Raw genomic sequence first — 22,051 nt, forward strand, 5'->3', positions numbered from 1 at the left:
TTTCTGTACCTCGTATTACGTGGGCTTCACTGCTTTTTACGAGTGCTTCACACTCTGGCAGTTTGTTGCAAAACCTTCAGCAGTTTTCCACTAGGGATTTTAATACTCCACCTGTGGCGGGCATTTGATTTGAACTCGGACTGTTACTTCTGGGTTTCTTACAGCTGTCATTATCCAGATTGGAAGGAGAGTCGCCTACTCTCCCCACACACAGTCATCTATCCGAGTAGCAGCCTCTGATGTTTAGTGCACACCTGACCTATTTAGGGGGACCCTACAGTTCTCAGCCCTATGGCACAAGTCCAGGGAGTCACAGCCTAGCTTGTCACACAACTTTTGAAGTCTCTGGTTCAGTCCTTCCACTCGACTCAGAACCAAAGGGCCACTACCAGTTCTGGGGACAATGCTACAAATTGTAATCTTCATTGAAACTCCACACGGAAGGCTGGACTTCTCACCCTTCTCTGCCAGTCGCTGGAATGACCCCAGAATGACTTCGGGAGCCCAGACGACAGGCATCATTTGTTCCGAGGTGCACCACAATCGGCAGTTGGTTGCAATATGGTCTCTCAATGACTGCCAGAACAGCCTATTCAAAATGTTGAATGAGGACTCCAGGCATACACACCGAGTGCACCAATTGCTGTCCTTTTCTGTCTGTTGCCACCATCTCCTCAAGGGGTACCACCATTCGCTGTACGTTTGAACTGTCGATGATTAATAGACCCCTACCTTTTTGCATTTGCCATCCTGGTACCGGACAAAACAGGTTTCCCCACATCAGGTGAAGTGAGACCCACTGGATCAGTTTCAGGGAAAGACAGCATCCCAATCTTGTTGGTTAGGGAGATCGGCACAACATCCTGAGACCTCCCTGATAACTGTCCACCCTCTACAAGACACCTAAATCTACCATTAACACACCACTCGCAGTCAAGTGGACATGTAATGACAGATCCCGTACTCTCAGCAGAGGAGACAAGACCCACAGGAGAGGACAGTACTTGACGTACCTCTGGTACAGTTATCACAGATACACGAGTCTCGGCAGCTCTTCCAACACACCGATTCACAGCAGCTGTCGATCATATTGTTAGCAACACAATAAAGTGAACTGTGATTTATTTCACAGCAGAAAAAATAGTGTTTTATCAAATTAGACTCAGGGGGCTGTTGTCATCAGGATAAATAAAACTGGTGTTCTACAGATACGAGCGTGGAATGTGCGGTCTCTTAATTGGGCTGGTATGTTAGAAAATCTAAAAAGGGAAAGGGATTGATTGAAGTTAGATGTAGTGGGAATTAGTGAAGTTCGGCAGCAGGGAGAACAGGATTTCTGGCCAGGTGATTACAGGGTTATAAACACAAAACCAAATAGAGTAATGCAGGAGTAAGTTTAATAATGAATAAGAAAATAGGAATGCAGGTAAGTTACTAAGAACAGCATACTGAATGCATTATTGTAGTCAAGATGGGCATGAAGCCCACACCAACCACAGTAGTACAAGTTTATATGATGACCAGCTGCACAGTTGAAGAGATTGAAGAGATGTATGAGATATAAGAAATTATTCAGCTAGTTCAATCAGATGAAAATTTAATAGTGAAAAAAATTTAATAGTGAAAAAAATTTAATAGTGATGAGGGACTGGAATTCAATAGTAGGAAAAGGAAGAGGAGGAAAAAGAGTAGGTGAATATGGAATGGGGGAAAGGAATGAAAGAGGAAGCCACTTTGTATAATTCTGCGCAGAGCGTAATTTAATCGTACCTAATGCTTGGTATAAGAATAATGTAAGAAACATACGTGGAAGAGACCTGGAGACACTGGACGATTTCAGATTGATTATATAATGGTAAGACAGAGATTTCAGAAACAGATGTAGGAACACGCGAAGCAATATTGCCGCTACGATTTATCTTTGAAGACAGATTAAGGAAAGGCAAAAATAAACTTACAGCATTTGTAGGCTTAAAAAATTCATTTGACAATGTTGAATGAAGTACTCTCTCTGAAATTCTGAAGATAGTAAGGATAAAATACAGGGAGATAATTGCTATTTACAACCTGTACAGAAACCAGATGGCAGTAATAAACATCGACATGCACGAAAGGGAAGCCGTGGTTGTGAAGGGAGTGACACAGGGTTTTAACACAGCCCTGATGTCATTCAATCTGTGTACTGAGTAAGCAGTAAAGGAAACAACAGAAATATCTGGAGTGAGAATTAAAGTTCAGAGAGAAGAAATAAAAACTTCAAGGTGTGCAACCGACATTTTAATTTTTTTTCTTTTTTGATGCAAAAACAACTCAGGCCATAATCACCTATGTCATAACCTTAGAACACTAATAAGAAACAGAAGTTAAAAGCAACTATCCGACTGGGAGGAAAGAGAGCTAAGAACAAGGACTTCCTCTTGTAGAAAGATCCACAAAATACGCTGTAGAGACAGTGGGATCCAAACCAAAGATTACATGTTCTTCACCGTATTGCTACAATTGATAAAAAGTGAAACATGGTCGACAGCCCGCATGCTCTTTACTAAAATGACCGTTAACTCAGATGGCAAACGTATGAGATCTGTTCAAAAATTCCAGAATTTTATCCAGAAAATTTTTCTACACTTACCTTTTACTTGTTGAGCATCATCTCCTTTGAAATACTCTCCTACACAACTAAATACTTCATTCTCAATGCCATTTCCACTTCCAGAAGCAGTCTTGGTATGCCTCTTGCTGGATCATGAAAAATGCCATCTGCGAATTTTCTTTTATTTTGTCTTTCGTTGCAAAACTTTGTCCTTTCAATGGGGTTTTCAACTTTGGAAATAAAAAAAAAGTCCGCAGGGGACAATGTTTGGAGACTACAGAGTATGACACAGCAGAGTGATTTCATTTTTTGTGCAAAAGCCATGCACCAACAGGGATGAATGTGCGGGTGTGTTATTGTGATGCAACAGCCATGAATTCTCTCTCACATTTTCTCGCAGGAGTCACGAAACATCTCTATAGTACTATCCATTAACAGTCTGACCCTTTGGCATGAATTTAAAGTCAAAGAAAACTATCAGTATGGCTTTGACATTTGAGATGACCTGACGAGTTGTTGTTGTTTTTTTTTTTTTTTTTCCTGACCGATTGTGGGCTTTTCTTGGTCTTGGAGAACCTTTCCCAACGCACTGTGAAGATTCAACCTCGGTCTGAATGTCATAACTGTAGACCCATGTCTCGTCGTGTAACACAGTGTAATCACCAGTTGTGATTCTGTTAAGGAACATCTCATTGTCATCTGCACGATCCAAAAGCTCTTCACAGATTGTGAGGCAAAGGTCTTTCTGATCTTAACCCACGAGCTGTGGAACGAATTTGGCGACAACACAACGCAGTTGACATCCATGCACATGCCTGTATTTGATGTGTAACTACCGGAAGTTTCATTATTGTGTGTCTGCTAGTTACTGTCCGAGATCCAAGCTAACTGCCTGACATCTGCGATCTGTTCCTTTCGACTGCTACTTACCGCTGTCGCCACCTATCAGCAAACAGCGGAAGCAAAGTTATACACCTTGTAGAATATGGGGAAGTGCAACCAGTCTACAAAAGAAATTGCTTAAAAATCACTCGTGCGACCTGTCCTAGAATAAGTACGAGGGGCCGACCTCCTCTTGGTCCTCTTGTCTCGAGATCATTTTAGCTAGATTGCTCATTGGGCACTGACTTTTTAGCCTTCATAATTTGTTAAGTGGTGATCCCCCACCAATTTGTGCTCATTTTGACAACCTTTGATGGTTCACCATTTCGTGACTGAATGCCCTTTTTTTAAAAACCACTTACACTCTAGTGTACAAGGTCTGTTAAAAAAATTCTGGAACATTCATTATATAGTGCCAATGATGGGTTGGAGCAAATATTGAAACAAAACAGTAACACCTCCCGCAAACGATGTGAATTAGGCTCGTAAACTGACATTTTCAATCAAGAACAGCTTTACGATGCAGACACAAATCGACTACTGTTTGAATGAGGTTATGTTGACACCAGAAATTCATACAAATGGTTTTGTCAGTGGAACAGTAAAAGCCATGGTCAATATTCCATGAGTAAAGACAATTGAGACATTGCTGAAGACGCTGCTCTAGGAGACGAGTCCATGGAGAAAGGCACACAAAGTCATCAACAAAAAGGGAGCCAGAGATGCCCAGCGGGAGACATTCCATAATAGAATATGGAGGTTACCAGTCCTCCAGCAGGTGTCTTATGCTTTCTCCAAATCAAAAAATATGGGCACAGTCTGGTATTTCGGCAGAAAGCTGTTCATGATATGAGTTGTCAAAAGACAAGATAGTCAACTGCAGAACGGCATGCTCGAAATCCACATTGTGCAGTGTTTAGCAGATTGCAAGACTCGAGCCACCATACCAGCCAGTCAGGAATTGTGCATGCCATCACCTTGCAAACACAGCTGGTGAGAGAAATGGGGTCACTGCTAGAAGGAAGGTGTTTGCCCTTACTAAACTTAGATATGAATATGACAGTGGCTTCACACCAGCATCTGAGAAGTGTGCCATCTGCCCAGATGCGACTGCACATATGAAGGAGAAAAAGCTTGCCCGCAAGAGAAAGGTGCTGTAAAATCTGAATGTGAACATAGTCCAGCCCTGCGGCAGAAGATCGGGATGAAGTGAAAGCGTAATATAGCTCCCCCATAGTAAAGGCAACACTGTAGCATTCACAACTCTGAGAGGAGAATAGTATCACCTGAGCCTCCTCCACTCGTTTCTGGTGGGATGATAATGGGTGGAGCTCAAAATCTCAACAAAATAGCCGCCTAAGGTGTTGAAGATAGAAACAGGGTCCACAATTGCATCACCTGCTATGGTCAGGCTGGAAATCTGGAAAGGGATCTTGGTCCCAGATAGCCGATGGAGGTTGCCCTCCATGGTGGAAGAGGGAGTGAAACTGTTAAAAGAACTAGTAAATGAAATTCCGAAAGCTTCTTTGGCTATCCCAAAGACGCCGACAACAATGTGCATGCAACTGTTTATAATGAATACAGTTCGTCATTGTTGGATGACTTAAAAATGTGGAGAGCCTGTCTCCTCATGCGAATCGTGTCACGGCATGCCTCAGTCCACTAGGGGAGCAGGACACGGTGCGCAACAGATGAAGTGTGAGGTATGGAACGTTCTGCAGTGGTATGTAAAGTTCTCTATCTGGTTATCACAACTGGGGAAATGTTGGTCATCGAAGGTCACCACGGAGGAGCATAGCCTCCAGCTGGCCTTTGGAAGCTGCCAATTGGGTTTAAACGTAGGTGGAGTAGGAATCAACAAAAAAGGACCACTCGAGACAACAGGCAAGCTGAGCAGTGCAAACGAGAGGTCCAAGTGGGAATAGGTGTGTGTAGAGTCTAAAAGGAACGTGGGTGCTCCAGTGTTAAAACGGATGAGGTTGAGTTGATTGAGAAGGTCAGTCAAGAAGGCACCCCTCAGGACGGTTATTGAAGAGCCCCTAGCGGGATGGTCCACATCAAAGTCACCGAGCAGCAAAAAGGGGTCAAGGAGTTGACCAATAAGCTGGAGAAAGTCTGCCCTGGCAACAGTGAATGATGGAGGGATGTAGTCATAGCAGAGAGAAGAGGTGAAACCAGGAAAACATTGCAGACTGCAACAGCTTGCATCTGTGTGTTCAATGAGACAGTTTGGCCATACACATCATCCTGAATGAGTAGTATAATTCCCCCACGAGATTGAATGCCATCCTCGGGAAGAATATCAATGAGGACTGAAAGGAAATCTGGAAGGTCAAAGCGGTTACGAGGACGCAATTTCATTTCCTGAAGGCAGCCACAATTCTCCCTTGTCGGATCTAATGTCACAAACGTTCCATTCAAGAGAAGTCATAATGGGGAATGGGGACGAGGGAACAAATAAAGGGGAGTCAAAGAGGCGGCTGCCGAGTGCCAGCCTTTAAAGACTCACTGCTGCAGGGCGCAGAGGCTGAAGGATCATATTCCACGGAATCGGTATTCTCACTGAGTCGGCCTGCAGATTCCAGAGCAGAAAAATGGTAGGCAGTGTGCACCACTGAAATGTAGGTCGACCGGGTGAGGGTATCGTGCAACAACACCACTGAAGAGAATCTACAGGCTGGCGAAAGGAGAAGATCATTTGCCTTTGTTTGATTTCTTAGGGTCTTTACAGTTGGCAGATGAAGACTCAGATATTTGTTGGCTGGAAGACGTACAAAGTCTTTGTGGGAGTATTCCTTTTTGTCTTTTCCAATCTGCCGGTTGTGTAGCAGTTGATTTCACCACTGAGGACAAAGATTTGGTGGCTCGGTGTGCGGCTGTAGGAGGAGGAGACAGAGATGCTACCATGCTACTGGGCAGTTTCACAACTGTGGTTGTGAATTGGAAGTCACAAATCTGTGTGGTTGTATCCTTCTTAGAGTGAGGCATAGCAAGAACAGTACTACAAGTGCCGGATGGTAAAATAAAGGGCTTTTGACTAGCAAACAACTTGTGAGTGACAGGGTAGGGTACTTTTTCCTTCACCTGGACCTCCTGAACGGCCTGCTCATCGAGCTACATGGGACATTCATGAGACGGGGCAGCATGGTTGCCATTACAAATGATAGAGTGGGAAGAAGAAGACAGGCAAACACCCTCTAGAGCATCTCTACCACAAGTAACACATTTGGCTGTGTTTTGACACGACACATGAGTGTGGTTGTAGCATTGACACTGGTAGCAATGCGTGAGGTTTGGAATGTACAGTCGGAACATGACGACTTCATAGCCTACCTTAAACTTTGATAGAAGAACCACTTGAACAAAAGTGAGAAAAAGAGTGCACGTAGACACTATGTTTGCATCATCCTTTCCATTACTCGATGGACTGCAGTGATGCCCTGATTGGAGAGATACGTTTGGATTTCTCCCTAGGCCCGATCATCACGCAACCGAGTGTAAATAACACCACATGAAGAATTCAGCTTACAATGGGCCTCGACAGGAACAGGAAAGTCATGAAGTGAACCAGTGAGCAGTTGTTGGGCTTGAAAAACACAATTGGTCTCTAGAAGGAAAATCCTATTACATGAGACCAGGACTGCACAGGGCCTGCAATTGTGTCAACACCTTTCTAAATAATAAGGACTGACCTCCTTCAGTACACAATCCACGAGGAACCGAAGTGCAGCTAGGAGATTCTTGGAATCTTTAGCCTCATTCCATTTATGTTTAGTTGATGTAGACTGAGATGGTGACTGGCTCAGCGTGAAAAAAATCCCCCGTGGTTACCTGTGTCTCCGACGGCATGCCCTTCCCACTGGGGGCCGCATCAGATGGGACTCACTCACCTTAGGTGATAGTTCACACCTCCAGTCACACCTCATGAACTCCACACAGACGGACCAATTGGCAATTGGGAAGGTAACAGCTCAAGCAGTCACACCTCCGTGGACCTGGCCTGCACCAGATGGTATATGCGAACCCTACCTGTCAACCCGGGGCTGGGAACTACACCTTACCCAGTCACCTATTATGCGTCAAATTCATGGGCCAAACTTCAGGAGCACAAAGGGAGAAAGGAGAAACAAAGAGAAACCACAAAATCCAAAGTGGAGGAAGGGGAGGAAATGGAGAAGAAAGAATGAAAGAACAGATGAGGGACTGTTCTGATGCAGAGGATATCGAAACTTCAGAAAACATACACAAAACTATCCAGGATATGTTCACCAAGACAGGGGAAAAAAGAATAAGAGGAGAACGGACATGTAGCATTGAAAGGAAAGAGGTACTGCAAAGGCTGGGGGCCCATGGTAGTCAAGGACGAACTCACCAAAGAGTGGTGAGCTCTCTGGGTGGATTGTAATTCTTTTAGTGACCTTAGAGGACTTGGAAGAGCAGCCGAACAGAAAGGACAATGTCTTGAAAGGATTGTATAAGATTAACATCAACAAAAGCAAAACAAGGATAATGGAATGCAGTCAAATTAAATCAGAGGATGCTGAGGGAATTAGACAAGGAAACTATAATATTTAAGTAGTAGCAAAATAACTGATAATGGCCAAAGTAGAGACACATGTACTGGCTACAGCAAGAAAAGCATTTCTGAAGAAGAGAAATTTGTTAACATCTAATATAGATTTAACACCTAGAAAGTCTTCTCTGGAAGTATCTGTGCAGAGTGTAGCCTAATATGGTAGTGAAACATGGATAATAAACAGTTTAGAAAAGAACAGAGTAGAAGCTACAGAAGAATGCTGAAGATTAGATGGATAGATCATGTAACTAATGAGGAGGTACTGAATAAAATTGTAGAGAAAAGAAATTTGCGGTGCAAACCGACTAGAAGAAGGGATCTCTGTTGGTGGGACACATTCTGAGATATCAGGGGGTCACCAATTTAGTATTGGATAGGTGTGTGGGGGATAAAAATTATAGAGGGTGACCAAGAGATGAATACAGTAAGCAGATTCAGAATGATGTGGGTTGCAGTAGTCATTCAGAGATGAAGAGGCTTGTACAGGATATAGTAGCATGGAGAACTGCATCAAACAAATCTTCGGACTCAAAGTAACAACACCATCGACAACAGCAACAAGCTAGCAGTCTGTCTGAAAACAGTAATTGAATCTGTAATGAAAACTATATTGATACATCGAGAATGACCCTGAAGTGATTTGCCCATTACTGAGGAGGCATAGGTTGTGAAACTTCCTGGGAAATGAAAATTTTATTACAACATTTACTTTTTGGGATAAAGCTTTTCAAAACTGTCTGAGCTATCCTGGCACTACTAACAATTCACCTTACTGCTTTTATGGATCTTATCAACTAGAGTCCATAGCATATTTTGTGTATTAACAATCATTCAGGTGGGAGTAAGTACATAAGATGATCAATGAGCCTTTAGAGTCTTGTTGGCCACGTAATCGACATAGAGGGAAAAATGAGCAACTGCTACATTCTGGGAATGTAAAGAGACTGCACCTGCTTGCAATTCTGTGAGAAGGTCAATATACAATTCTGTAGGGCGTATCCGTAACAGCGTGCAAAAATTTAACAGGGCATAGAGGATCCTCCACTGAAAAATTTGAGGTAGGGAACCTGGAGTCAGAGAAACCAGGTTAAGGAGATAATTGGAATAAAATCACATTAATGTGTACTTTTTTATTTACATTAGTTAACTGCAAATACCACCACCGACACAATGAATATATCACTTGTTTGTACCTTACAAAATGAGTTGAAACTGACAGCCATTAATCTCAATGCTAGCAGGACATACACGAACAAGATTTTGATGCACCCTGACAAATAACACTGGTGTATTTCAAATCACATCACAGGCAGCTACAATTCTGAAGACTAACTCCAACTTCGTAGCCACTGGGGTCTCGTACACAAGTGACTTTAGATGTCTCCATAGGAAATAATCAAGGGGATTCAACTTAGGTGACCTCGCAGGCCATGGAAGAGGACCGCCTATTCCAGTCCAGCAACCCTCCTATTCCAATCCAGTGTCCAGGAAATATTGTACCAGTGCACTCCATTGTATTGTACTGTACATCTCTGAATAGCACTGAGTAATGAATGGGTCTGTCACTGATTCATAGAACGTTCTCTCATGGGACAATGTAAATATGATACAACAGATCTACACTATGGACAAGTAATGTAAACAAAACCTGCATCATTACTTCCAGGTAATCAAGCTCGTCCACCTTGTTTCCTAGCAGAAAACAAAGAATGTGCATGTAAATAAAGAGCACAGTATGTGTAAACTTGTACACATGTTAGTTGTAAATAAGCTGTACAACAGTAATCCTAGACAAAGTGTTAGGCAAGTTTACTTCAATATCTCCTTAAGCTGGCTTCTCCAACCACAGGTTCCCTACCTCAACTTGTTCAGTGGAGCATTCTGTTACATTTTTGAACACTCTTACAGAAACACCCTGTATAAATGATTAATTTTCATAGCTCTGTATTTTCCAAAGAATTACATGTACAAACATAACTGATGCATGAATAGAACTGTAAACTCATCAAGTTTACATTTTGCACTCTACAAATGTTCTACAAGTTCCCCTCTGGTCACACATCTAAGTGGTAGGGATACCTTATATAGCAACAGCCTGTCAATGGTCTCACAGCAGCACTGAAGCATTTTATGAGGTGTTCCAATATTCTTGGCAGTGGGAGTACGTTAACATGTTCCTTAATGTACCCTGAAGATGAAAGTCAAAAAGCGATAGGTCAGGTGACCTCGTGGCCACAGGAACAGAGTCACATCATCTTCACTACTACGCCCAATCCAGCGATACGGAAGTTAATCGTTTAGGTGGTGACGAACGTCAATGCCCCAATAATCAGGCAGTTGCATGTTGCACCACGGGGTGGTTTTCTTCGATCTGGGCCACAGTTTGGCATTGGCTGTTCATTCTGGTGGACAGCTGGGTGCTAGTCATAACAACATGAAAAGCTTTGCAGTGACTGCAGCAGAGCTGCGACCGTAGGATCTCACAACAGTTAGTAATCAGCTTCGATATACGTCTTTCTCAATGGATGTCTACATATTTTCAACAGTTTAAATATATGGAGCATGTAATTCAAAATTTCACAAGGTTCCTTCATTGCATTCAAACTTCACATCCAACTGCTTTAGAAGGTAGCACTTAAAAACAGAAGATAAAACATTACTCACTCTACCATTTTTGTCACAAAGGCAAGGGGAATTCTGATTCACTCCTTTATGTTTTTAAATCACATAAAAATGTAGCATATATGTTTCCTAGGTCATTTTACACTTTTTTCCCTACAAAAATTCTGCACTTTAAGTCCTTTACACACATTGGGTGTACATTAATGTCTCCAAATATCTTACTCAATTCACAAAAGCTTGTATCTTGCTATGGGAAAACCAAGGAGAATTGTTCCAATTCAATTCTTGTACCAGTGAAAAGATGGGTGATATACACGTCAGTGTCAGTAGCACTGAGAAATAGCTGAAATCTAAGGTCAATGGCCCAAAGGAATCTCTATGGGGAGTCAGAGTGAGAGTGTGAGTGTGGTTTCAGCTTCCAGAGGCTGCAGTTTTGTGTGTGTATGTGTGTGTGTGTGTGTGTGTGTGTGTGTGTGTGTGTGTGTGTGTGTGTGTGTGTGTGTGTGTCGTGTCTATTTTCGACACAGGCCTTGTTGGCTGAAAGCTTATATTGTAGACACTGTTTTTGTTGTGTCTATCTGTGACTCAGCATTTCCGCTATTGGTGAGTAGGAACTTTCCTTTCCATAATATTGTTACATTCCATCCTTTACCTTTCATTGTTTGACTGTTGTAGAAATTTACGAGTTACCTCAAACAGAATGACTTACTCCATGCAACCAATAAGAAATCAAAAGCACCGATCATGTGCAATTTGCTCTTTTCTCACATAACATACTGAAAGACGTGGATGAGGGCAGTCAGGTAGATGCTGTATTCCTCAATTTTCCAAAAAAAACATTTTAAAAAAAATTACTCGGTACCACATCTACACATATTATCAAAAGTATACACATAAATGATATCAAGTAAGATTGAGACTGGATTGAAACTGTTTGGTAGGGAGGACGGAGCAAGGTATCTCGGATGAGAGTCATCGTCAGATGCAGAAATGGCTTCAGGTGTGTCCCAGGGTAGTGTGATGGGACCCCTGCTGTTCGTGTTGTGTATTAATGATATTGCAGACAATATTAATAGTAACCTCAGATGTTTTGCAGATGATGCAGTTATCTATGATGAAGTACTGTCTGAAAAAAGCTGCATAAATATTCAGATCTTGATAAGATTTCAAAGTGGTGCAAAGATTCACAATTTGCTTTATTGGGATAGGATATGGAACGATCACATAGGCTCAGTCATAGGTAAAGTATCTGGCAGACTTTTGTTCTTTGGAAGGATACCAGGTCAATGTAATCAGTCCACACAGGAGCCCGCACAAAATGCACTCGTGCAAGCAATGCTAGAATACTGCTCAAGAGCATGGGACGCACACTTAAGTGTTACTGCCAGCAGACATCGAGCTGGATGCAGCGGAGCTGGGTCAGTTATTGCAGTGGAACAGTTCATGACAATGACACGGAGGGCAGGCAACAGTCCTGGCGTGGTATATCTAACTCTGATTTGAGTGACCACAGACTGATCCTTCACCTGCTGCTGTGCTCTGTTTTCATGTCTTCATGTGTCAGTCACTCGTACTGGTCACGTGTTGCGTTTTCCTCTGTGATCGATCTCTGCACAGCGTTCGAACTCTCTGCTGCTCTGCAAATTGACTCGCAAGTCGGTTCAGCTCCCACGGTGTTGTCAAGCCACATTCGGCTCATACAGTTTACAATTGTGCCAGCAGTGTGAGTGCACAGCATTGTTACACGTTCTTCAGATACTAAACATACCAAATAGGACTAACCGGGGGTACTTAACGTATACAAACAAGGGAGCACAAATAGTCTCGGGTTTGTTTGACCCAAGGGACGGTGTCACGAAGATGCTGGAAGGACTGAACTGGCAGACGCATGATGACAAACATGAACTGTCCTGCGAAATCCTATTTTGAAAGTTTTGAGAACCAACTTTAAGTGATGAACCGAGGAATAAACTACAACCCCCCCAGATATCACTCCAAACAGGGATCACCAGGACAAAACAAGATTAATCAGAGCATGCAAAGAGGTATTTAAGCACTCATTCTTCCTTTGATTTGTATGTGAAGGAATGGAAGAAAAGCCCAAATAACTGATACAAATGGGATGTACACACATCAGTGGTTTTCAGCGTATAAATGTAACTGTAGCCATAGAAATGTGAAGACTATCCTTGTAAAATGTCTGCAGCCTATAGTTTGTCTATATATTTGCTTAGTGCTTTCTATAGGAGGTAAATGTCATCAACATTCAACTCATTGTTTCACGTGGGTAACACTTAAGTAATGTGGCAGGTTTTCAGATGTGACATGCAGCATGTTTTGTAGACATCCAATTTCTGAGAGGCACATCAGTGTTTGTAAATTACACATGTTTTTCAGTTATCTGGGCAGTCTCGGGTCCACATTAACCTGTATTTTTAAACAAATACCTGTATTTTTAAACAAATACAAAAAGCTTGAATTATGTGTGTATGTTTGTGTGTCTATCAACATACCAATGCCTTTGTTTGGTAAGTTACATCATATTTGTTTTAGATATATAAACAAATACCTGCACGCATATACGACACTTGGTTCCATGACTTACCAAAATGGAAATAATAAAACAGGCCTGTAGTTACCTGTAAGATTAGCGAAGTGTTCAACTAAAGCTGTCTTGCCAGAACCAACTGGTCCCTGGAGGCAGATAGCACGACCTGAGACCAGTGCCAAGGCGAGGCTACGCAGGTTTTGCTCCGTAGTTTGTACGCCACGCTGGAGGGGCTCATCTCTCTGCAAACCATCAAACACAGACTTTACAGTTAACTCGAGAAGTGTAAAGTTTTCAATGATAAATCTTATTCTACCCGTGCATCCAAATGGTGGGGCATTTATAACTAGTAAACATGCTGCACACAAAGCCACATTCAACTGGAGAAAATGGAAAATTTCAGGCGATTCACTGCTGTTCACTGCCAGTTGCTTGCACCATTGAAGTAATGGTTACCCTGCAGGGGACAGAGGAGAACCAAAGAGAATGAGTAGAGTCCATAACTTAAGAAAGATGTCTTTTTTTGGGCACTAATCACCACATACTTTTGGCTCGATACGAGACTAAAGTGGCCGTCACCAAAATAGGTACATAGGTGCCTCAAGGTCATGCCGGCTACACGATGCCGTCAGGCGTGAAGTGCTGTGATTTGTCCACTTCACAGCTTTGTTTCCATATACACACTGAAGCAATGGCAGAGGTCAGTGCCAGCTGCATTTTCAGTGTTCTCACGTGGTACTGTTTGTTCACGTGTGGTTTCAGTCTTCCACAGAAATGTGCACAGGCTTGTGTTTTGTAGTGAAGGTAATGGAGGAGCAAGGGTCTCAACTGGCCAGAGTGTGTAAAGGGCGACAAGACATTCGAAATTAAACATACATTGTAGTGTACTTTGTACACAATGGTAAGGAGAGGTGGGCTACAGAGTGGAGTGCCAATTGTCCTTGTAGGAATGCTGGACAGGAGCAGAAATCATTAGAGAACCAGTTAACACAAAAAATGGACTATTTACTTAACTCGTATGCCACCAAGCAAATGAAGAGTCATTACAAAAAAATGCAGCAAGATACAGAGTCCAACTGTTTCAATGTCAAGGGTGAAGCACGAATGAAGTTATTGTAGCATAGTGGGTCCAAGAGCAAGTGGGCCGAATGGCTACCGCCAGCCGCCCCGCACTGCAGTGGCAGGGGGCGCTCCAGGTACAGAGCAACTGGAGGGGTGGCTCGGCAGACATGTACCGACGGCTGCACCGGATCCCGTGCAACTGCTGTCGGTGCAGGCGGACACTCACTAAATTGCTTTCACTCGTGGGAAACACCACTCGTTGAGCGAGTCATTTTTTTTGCAATCTGTTTTGCTCGTTATGCGAACTGTGCATTATGGGAAGTGCTTGTTAAGAGAGTTTCCACTGTAACTGCTTTTCTGCATTGAAAATCTTTCCAATTTTGAAAAGCTGCTGACATAGTCTATCACTCAGTAATGTATACATACCATATTCTACACTAAACTTACAAACTAATTAACACATATGAGAAACATGCTATCAGGATGAATATATCCAGGTACCTGCTTAGTTGGATCAACTACTGGAAACTGAAAGCCAGCAACTGTAATAACAGATCCCAGCATAGAACACGAGTCGGATGAAGGTGCTTCGAGAATGTCTGATGACACGACTTTGATATTACTGAGTTTTTCCGTGTATTCGTCAAACTCGATAAGATAATTTTCAGTAGCATTTTGTCCGTGCAACAAGTACCGCCGCTCCGAGTCTGACATACCGGTCACAGTTGCTAAACAATTAAGACCGACCCTGGAATGGGGGGGAAAAAAAAAACATTAGAAAATTAATTGAGGCAGTTTGTCAACACACAAAAATTATATTGATTTATCTTACATTGTTGATTAACTTGGAGGCTATACCCAGTTAATGGATACTCTACCAAGTATTAGAACAACTGGAATGTCATACAGGCACATACATTATTAACAGTTTTTCTAAAGGTGCGTCAATAGTTGGATCACCCTGAGACGAAAGTGATTAGCTATTCACAAGAAATACTAAAAAAGAAGATGTTTATCAAGGGACATGTTGATTGTGTGTAGATACCCACTTAGCAAGTTTTAACTTGTTCATCCTCTGAAAATTACAAGTTTTGCCTCGGTACAAGTAGCGATCATTCAGATTACTCCTCATTACTTGATCATCAGTTAAATGCAGGTCAATACAATATTATACATATTCATTTTTGCACTGTTCTCTCATCACTTTATGCCTTACTAACACAGTAATTCACTGACAATGTTCTGGAGAATGATCTGTGTGAACGGTAAAATGAAAACAAAGGAGCAGGCACCCTGTTTTTTGACTTTGGTCTTTCAGTGCTTGATCAAATTCCTCTCACAATACTACACTTCCCATCGCATCAACATCTAATTCCTCTTCTAAATCTGTAATATTGCCTTCAAATCTATTTGCTTTGTATGCCATTCTACATATTCCACCTTGCCCTTTTTTGCCCGTTGAGCTCCTAATTTTGATACAGCTGCTCCTCTTTTCTCCAAAGGTCTCTAATTGTCTTACAGGTGGCACCAATCTTTCCTCTAATCATGAATCCAATCTCATTTTTTACGTGTCTGTATTTCTTTTCACATAGTTCATTTTTTTCTCCTTTTGCAAATTAAATCCATTATCTCCTGTGATATCCAGGGACTTTACTAGGCCTTACCTTTGTGTCTATTTGATAATCTGCTGCCTTCACTATGCCATCTGTTTGAAAGTTTCCACAATCTCTGGTTCTTTAAACTTATCCAGGTCCCAATTTAATTTCCTACCTTTCTGAAATTTCATCAGTTTTATTCTGCAGTCAGTAACCAATAAATTACAGTCAAGAGTCCATGTTTGCCCCAACAAATGTCTTACAGTTTAAAATCTGATTCTGAACTTTCTGCTTTACCATTATGTACTCAATCTGAAACATTCCAATGTCTCCAGCCTCTTCCATGTACACAATCTTCATTCACGTTTTTGTACGTTTGTCCTCCTCACTGCAGGTTTGTGGCACTTTGGCCATTCACTTACGTAACAAAATGGAACACCTGCAGCCGTCCTTTCCATAGTATGTATTATACGGCAACTAGTTTCAGTGATTTAGTATACCATCTCAGACCTTAACTGGCATTGAGAGGGTGAAAAGCTGCATACATGATCCCATCAGTGGCCAACATCTATGAACCAGCTTCCGTACAATACTCTAACAGCAAAGGCATGTCTGCAACCACATGGTGTACTGAGTCACCAAAACTGGGTGCTACATAACAATTAACATCGAAAGTGTAGTAACCACAACCAACAGCGGGAACGCCTTGGGCTGCAGATCGGAGCCGCCGGCGGTGGAGCACGCACCACCGTGTAAACACAGGACGAGTCAGACGACAGACCAACGACAACTGACAACAACAGACCACGACCGACTATGAGCAACACAACGAGGAAGAGATAAACAACGGAGGCTTGTGGAAACCACAACACCACCAAACGTAAATCCACTCGGAACCAGAGCCAGGCAAATGTCAACAACGAGCAACAACCAGAATGCAGTACCGCCGAGACAGAAACGAAATCCAGAGCGAGTACCAGACTGGCTGGACTAGGGCAGAGCGGGTCCCTATATACGAAACCGGAGGGAGCGGCTATTGGCCGCTGTCTGCACGCGGCTTAGCGGTGGCACCCTCGCTGTGCGGAATAGCTGCCGCGGAGGCGGAGCCCTCTATGGGCTGACCACGTCCGTTTGTTCTGCCGTGTGTTCGACTTCCGTGGCGGAAGGTACTAGAGAAAGGACGGCTGCTGGTGTTGCATTTTATTATGTTCTCTCATGATTCTTAAACAAAGTGTCAGCAATGATTAAATTGTGCTCTCTGCTAAATCCTACCAGGAGGGTTCCTCTTTCATTCATTTCACTCCACACACTCCATATTCTACAACTATTTCCCTTACCTTCCCTATTATCGAATGCCAGTCCCCCATTACAAATTTTTCTCTCCATTAATTATCTGAGTAATTTCTTTTACCTCATCATAAACTGATTCAACCTCTTGATCACCCATGGAGCTTGTGGGCATATAAACTTTCACTAATGTAGTAGGGCGTTACCTTTGTGACTACCTTGGCTACAATAATGTATTCATTATGCTGTTGACAGTAGTTTACTCACACTCCTATTTTCTTATTCACTATTATGCCTACTCCTGCATAATCCTTATTTGATTTTGTATTTATAACATGTACTCTCTGGACCAGAGATCATGTTGTTCCTTCCACCACAATTTGCTACTGCCCGCTATATCTACCTCCAGTATATTCACCTCTCTTTTTAAATTCTCTAACCTTCCTACCTGATGTACATGGTAATGGGTTACAATGGTAAAAATTTTTATCATATTCTGCTTCCATCATTTTAACTTAGCCTCACGCAGTGGCACAAGCAGTTATGTAAACAATTCCACAGTACTTGTGGCTGGCTCCCACGTTATTACACTGAGCTATGGGCGTCACCACGGTACTGCTGAGAGATAGACGCCAACTTTCTGCCACAAACCCACCGATGGGACAACTGGGTGCCACCACTTGAGGTGCGCGAGAGCGTCAGTGAGGTAGCGGCCATGACTGTGGGTCACTCTCGTGCCTGCCAGCTTTCTTAACCTCTGGACATGTCCACTAGTCCTTCCTATTGAGGGCAAAATGTTCTTTCCATACCATGTGCGGTTCACTCTGTGGCTGTTGCCAGTTTTCATGAATATTGTACCCCTTAGTGGTACTTCTTGGGAACGAAACCATTTTTCTCTGAATCCTGGCATTTCTCATTTTACGTGTAGGAAAAACACCCTGGATACCCACCTGAGCTCCTGACACGTACGCTAGTTAAGGATTTAACATTCCACTCTCCAACCCACTGAACACTAGTCCCCTCCCCCCCTCCTCCATCTGAGTAGCCACTGAGGTGTGGTTAGGGCAATGTTTGACCTATAGAATACTTTAGCCACAATGATGCCATCATCATTAACCCACACATCAGATCATCATGTCCTCGAAAAAGATAATACCTGTAGTTGCAGCCATTCACATTATCACATAGCAAGGCAATTATTGGCTAGGAACCACATCTTTGTCTGGCTTCTCCACAGCCAGACCTCCATTTCGGCAGCGCAGCTATTTGTATCGCTTAGGAATGCAAGTCACCCATCTCAATAAGGTCCATGGTTTCCATAACTGATTAATCTAACATTTTATCAAAACTGCAAGAAATGTTGATTTTCTCAACTCCTCAATTACAATTTTATATCCAACAAGAGGAACCTAAGAACCTACTTGTCATGGCAATACTGACTTACAATAGAACAACATGAATTAATATCTAATATAAATTTTGCAAGAAAGAGAAGTGTTTGAAATACCTTAAGAACACATACATCAATAATTAATACAGATTTCTTACTTACTTAATACAAAAATTTTAACTCGTGCAAAAAGGACAGATAAAATTTGCTAGAAACAAGTGCTTGACTTTACCACATCAGTTTTCTGTTATGCTTGTATCTTCTCAATAACTCAGTAAATGCAGCCCAATTCCAACACTGCCGAAAATGATCACAGGAGGTGGACAGAAAGCTGTAGCACGATGCAATAATATCGTAATCTGAGACTTGTTCGTCCACATATATAGCACGGTTCCAAGCAACTTCCGAATGTGAAAAAAGATATGTAAATGGTGCAGGATATTTTTCAAAATACTCCAAGCTGAATCTGCAACAAAAAGTGTAACACTGTCTCTGTGAACTATATAAATAGTAGAGAAATTTAATATGTGCAATTTGAAATATATACTCTACGTTAATGGAAATTCCGTGATGAAAAGAATAAATAAAAGTCGGAGTACAAGGAACTGGTTGCTGATTGATGGTTGGTGCACACACACATACATAAATGTACAGAAAAATTCACTAGTGTTCAAATCACCACATCTCTTCTAATTTGATGCACAATCTCACACCTGTGTCACCATTACCACAGATGTGCATATATGAACATCTTTTTCATTACGTGTGTCAGTGTGGGTAATTCAATTAGAAAATGAATGATTGTTCAAAAGCTAGCGTAATTTTGTGTACAGAAACATGGGTCTCTGCATCGTGCATCAATTAGTTGCAGATCAGCGGCTGCAAATACTTGTTTTGTTTATTAATCTACTGTTAACACTATTATTGCTACATATTACATTATTAAAACAAATCACTAATACCTTAGTGCATCCGGGTGAAACATTATTAGCTTTCCAAGAGCCACACAGATTTTCTTATGTCTTTCACTTTCATTCTCGTATATCATAATATGAAGAGATGGGCTAATATTTCTGAAAAGTGTCTGCAGTTTGTTCCAGTCTTTAGCTATGTGAAGCAACTGCAACACAATTTGAGGGAAATTTTTTGCCACTTGCTCAGTAAGGCTGGGTTGTATAAGCAAGTGTGATATGTAGCAGAGAAGTGCCTGTCGATTCTCAGTGGACAGCTTCTGAAAACATAAATTATTTAAAATTATTGCACCTTATTTCTATTATTTTTTAAATTTGTATTTATTCCTTTACTTTTTAACAATTTACAAATTGAATATGGAAGAAAAATGACAAATGTCTTGTTGTTAAGACCTTGTTCTTGTTTAGGTTTGAGGGTGCTTGGCAGCATATTCTGCCATGCACTAACTGAGAAAATGTTCAGTCATAATCCGATAATTAGTCAGCATGAGCTGTAAAATAATTGTTTTAAATAGCAGAACACAAGCTGCAAAAAGTCTAGAGATGCTAAACATAAAAAAGGTTAGCTGCTTGAGCCCAGTAAAGAACTCTGTGTGTTGCTTCCCAACACAAGAATACCGAGCCAAACAAAAAAATTAGTATATGCTTCATACTTAGTGTCTAACAACATATACAGAGTATCAGTTCGAAGGCAAATTACTGACTGCCCTCTCTGTGCAAACACAGTGGACTCTCATAAAATGTGACACACACAGACTCAATTGCAGAAGGTTAATGTGGTCCTTTAGCTGGGGAAACCTTGTGTTGAGTAGCAGAGCCCTATTTGAAGAGAAGTTAATAGGACTCCAGTTCCCTACAATAACTGGCAGAATCTATATCATGGCAGATAATTTCAGTGTGATATTGTGTGTGTGTGTGTGTGTGTGTGTGTGTGTGTGTGTGTGTGTGTTGCGGTGTTCTCATTGAGACAATTATTTGACTTTTAACTATTTCATATACTTAAAACTTTGAGTCCACTACGACTATCACAACTACGCAAGAAGAAAACAGATTAGATTATCAATATATTTGCTGAATTATAAGATATTTTAAACAAATAAGTTTAGTCCTTCATTCTGCAAAAGGAAAGGAACAAAAAGTTGGTATACTATTTTCCGTGAAGATATTTTTTTCCATAATCCACAGAACATTGAGACGTAGAACGAAATCCTCTGGCAAGTTTCAGTCTCAATTGCTCATTAGTAGAAATACACAGGTTACAGGATTGCACTGGAAAAAAAAGTGGCAACTTAGTTTCACCTAACTTGTTAACCTTCTTTTTTTCCTTCAGAGAGGTGTTACGAGTGGTGAGTTCAGAATAACACTTGCATTTGTGTTGCTACCATGTTAAATTTTGCTTCTTCTGCCTAACATAGTAGAGTTTTCATAACTTAATTAACATGCTCACAATTGTGACGTAAATCTAAATCACAAGCACACCAACACAATTTCTCCCTTCACCAGCTATCGATAGTAACTTCTTCAATATTATAAAAAAACATTAGTCCACTGAAAATGTCTATACTTACTTATATCATGATACATATGAAGATTTCGTATATCAATCACGTGCCCAAATACTTTTCTCTTTGTGTGTTAAAGGAAAGCAGTCATCAATCCAAAGACTGTTTTGACCACCACAGAGCTCTACTAGGCGATGCCCTGTTGGAGGTGGTATGCCGTTGCCTACCTGTCACCTCTGAATTGACTTGCCCAGGCAGTTACACAGGGAGCTACAGTTTAACGTGGATTCCGAACCGTGGCATATCTCAGTATTTTTCACGTCGACAAACACTGCCAGAGGTGAGAAAAGTGATAAGTGACATAAAAATCCAAGGATTGACTAGGAATCAAACCCGAGTCCTCTGGATTTGTAGTCTGGGACTGAGCCACCGAACCACATTTGTGTACTACCATCTGCCAACATATCATTTCAGTATCTCAAACCATTTGTAAAATATGACATATGGATAACTCACTACAGCCAAGTTGTTTGAGCACATGGGTATTGTTTGCACAGATCCATTTTCTTGAGTTTGGAGACAGATATCTAACACCTCCTAAGTTCAAGGAAAAATCCAATATGTTACCTGTGTTTTACAACCAGCAAATGTAAACTCAAAGTGACTCCAATTTTTAATTGGAAACTATTCAAATGTCTTGCAATGAGGTACGTAACTTCAAAATCTCACAATAACTATGACTATTAACGAAATGATAGGTAGTTCATCGTGGTGCTGATATATGAGGCTATCAGTGACAAAAAAAATCATAGATAGTTTCTGTAAAATAATAAGAGAAAGACTCTAGAGTACGTGACAGGTGCATACATACATTCTGACAGTGCAACGCACTGGCTGCCTGCTGTGCTGAAGAGGAAGAGGAATGTTTTGTTCGCTCTGGCTATGCATACGGCACATGGTGTAGTGGTTAATAAAAAATAAATGGAGAAGCGAGACCATGAAAAAGGGAAAGAATGAAAGCAAATC

General features: G+C 41.6%; 1 protein-coding gene across 1 annotated transcript in view; it reads right to left on the reverse strand.

The window, feature by feature from the left end:
* Window positions 1-19,724, reverse strand: part of LOC124545945 (midasin-like) — a 202,792-nt gene extending 183,068 nt beyond the window's left edge. Inside the window, exons 1-4 of the mRNA XM_047124906.1 lie at window positions 19,515-19,724; window positions 18,785-19,018; window positions 14,782-15,028; window positions 13,310-13,460 (exon numbers count right to left, since the gene is read on the reverse strand). Of these exons, the coding sequence (XP_046980862.1) occupies window positions 13,310-13,460; window positions 14,782-15,028; window positions 18,785-19,018; window positions 19,515-19,600 (718 nt within the window). The 5' untranslated portion in view covers window positions 19,601-19,724. The remainder of the gene's footprint in view (window positions 1-13,309; window positions 13,461-14,781; window positions 15,029-18,784; window positions 19,019-19,514) is intronic.
* Window positions 19,725-22,051: the final 2,327 nt, after the last annotated feature.

The sequence above is a fragment of the Schistocerca americana genome, chromosome 8 (assembly GCF_021461395.2).
Source record: "Schistocerca americana isolate TAMUIC-IGC-003095 chromosome 8, iqSchAmer2.1, whole genome shotgun sequence".
In the NCBI taxonomy this organism is placed as follows: Eukaryota; Metazoa; Arthropoda; class Insecta; order Orthoptera; family Acrididae; genus Schistocerca; species Schistocerca americana.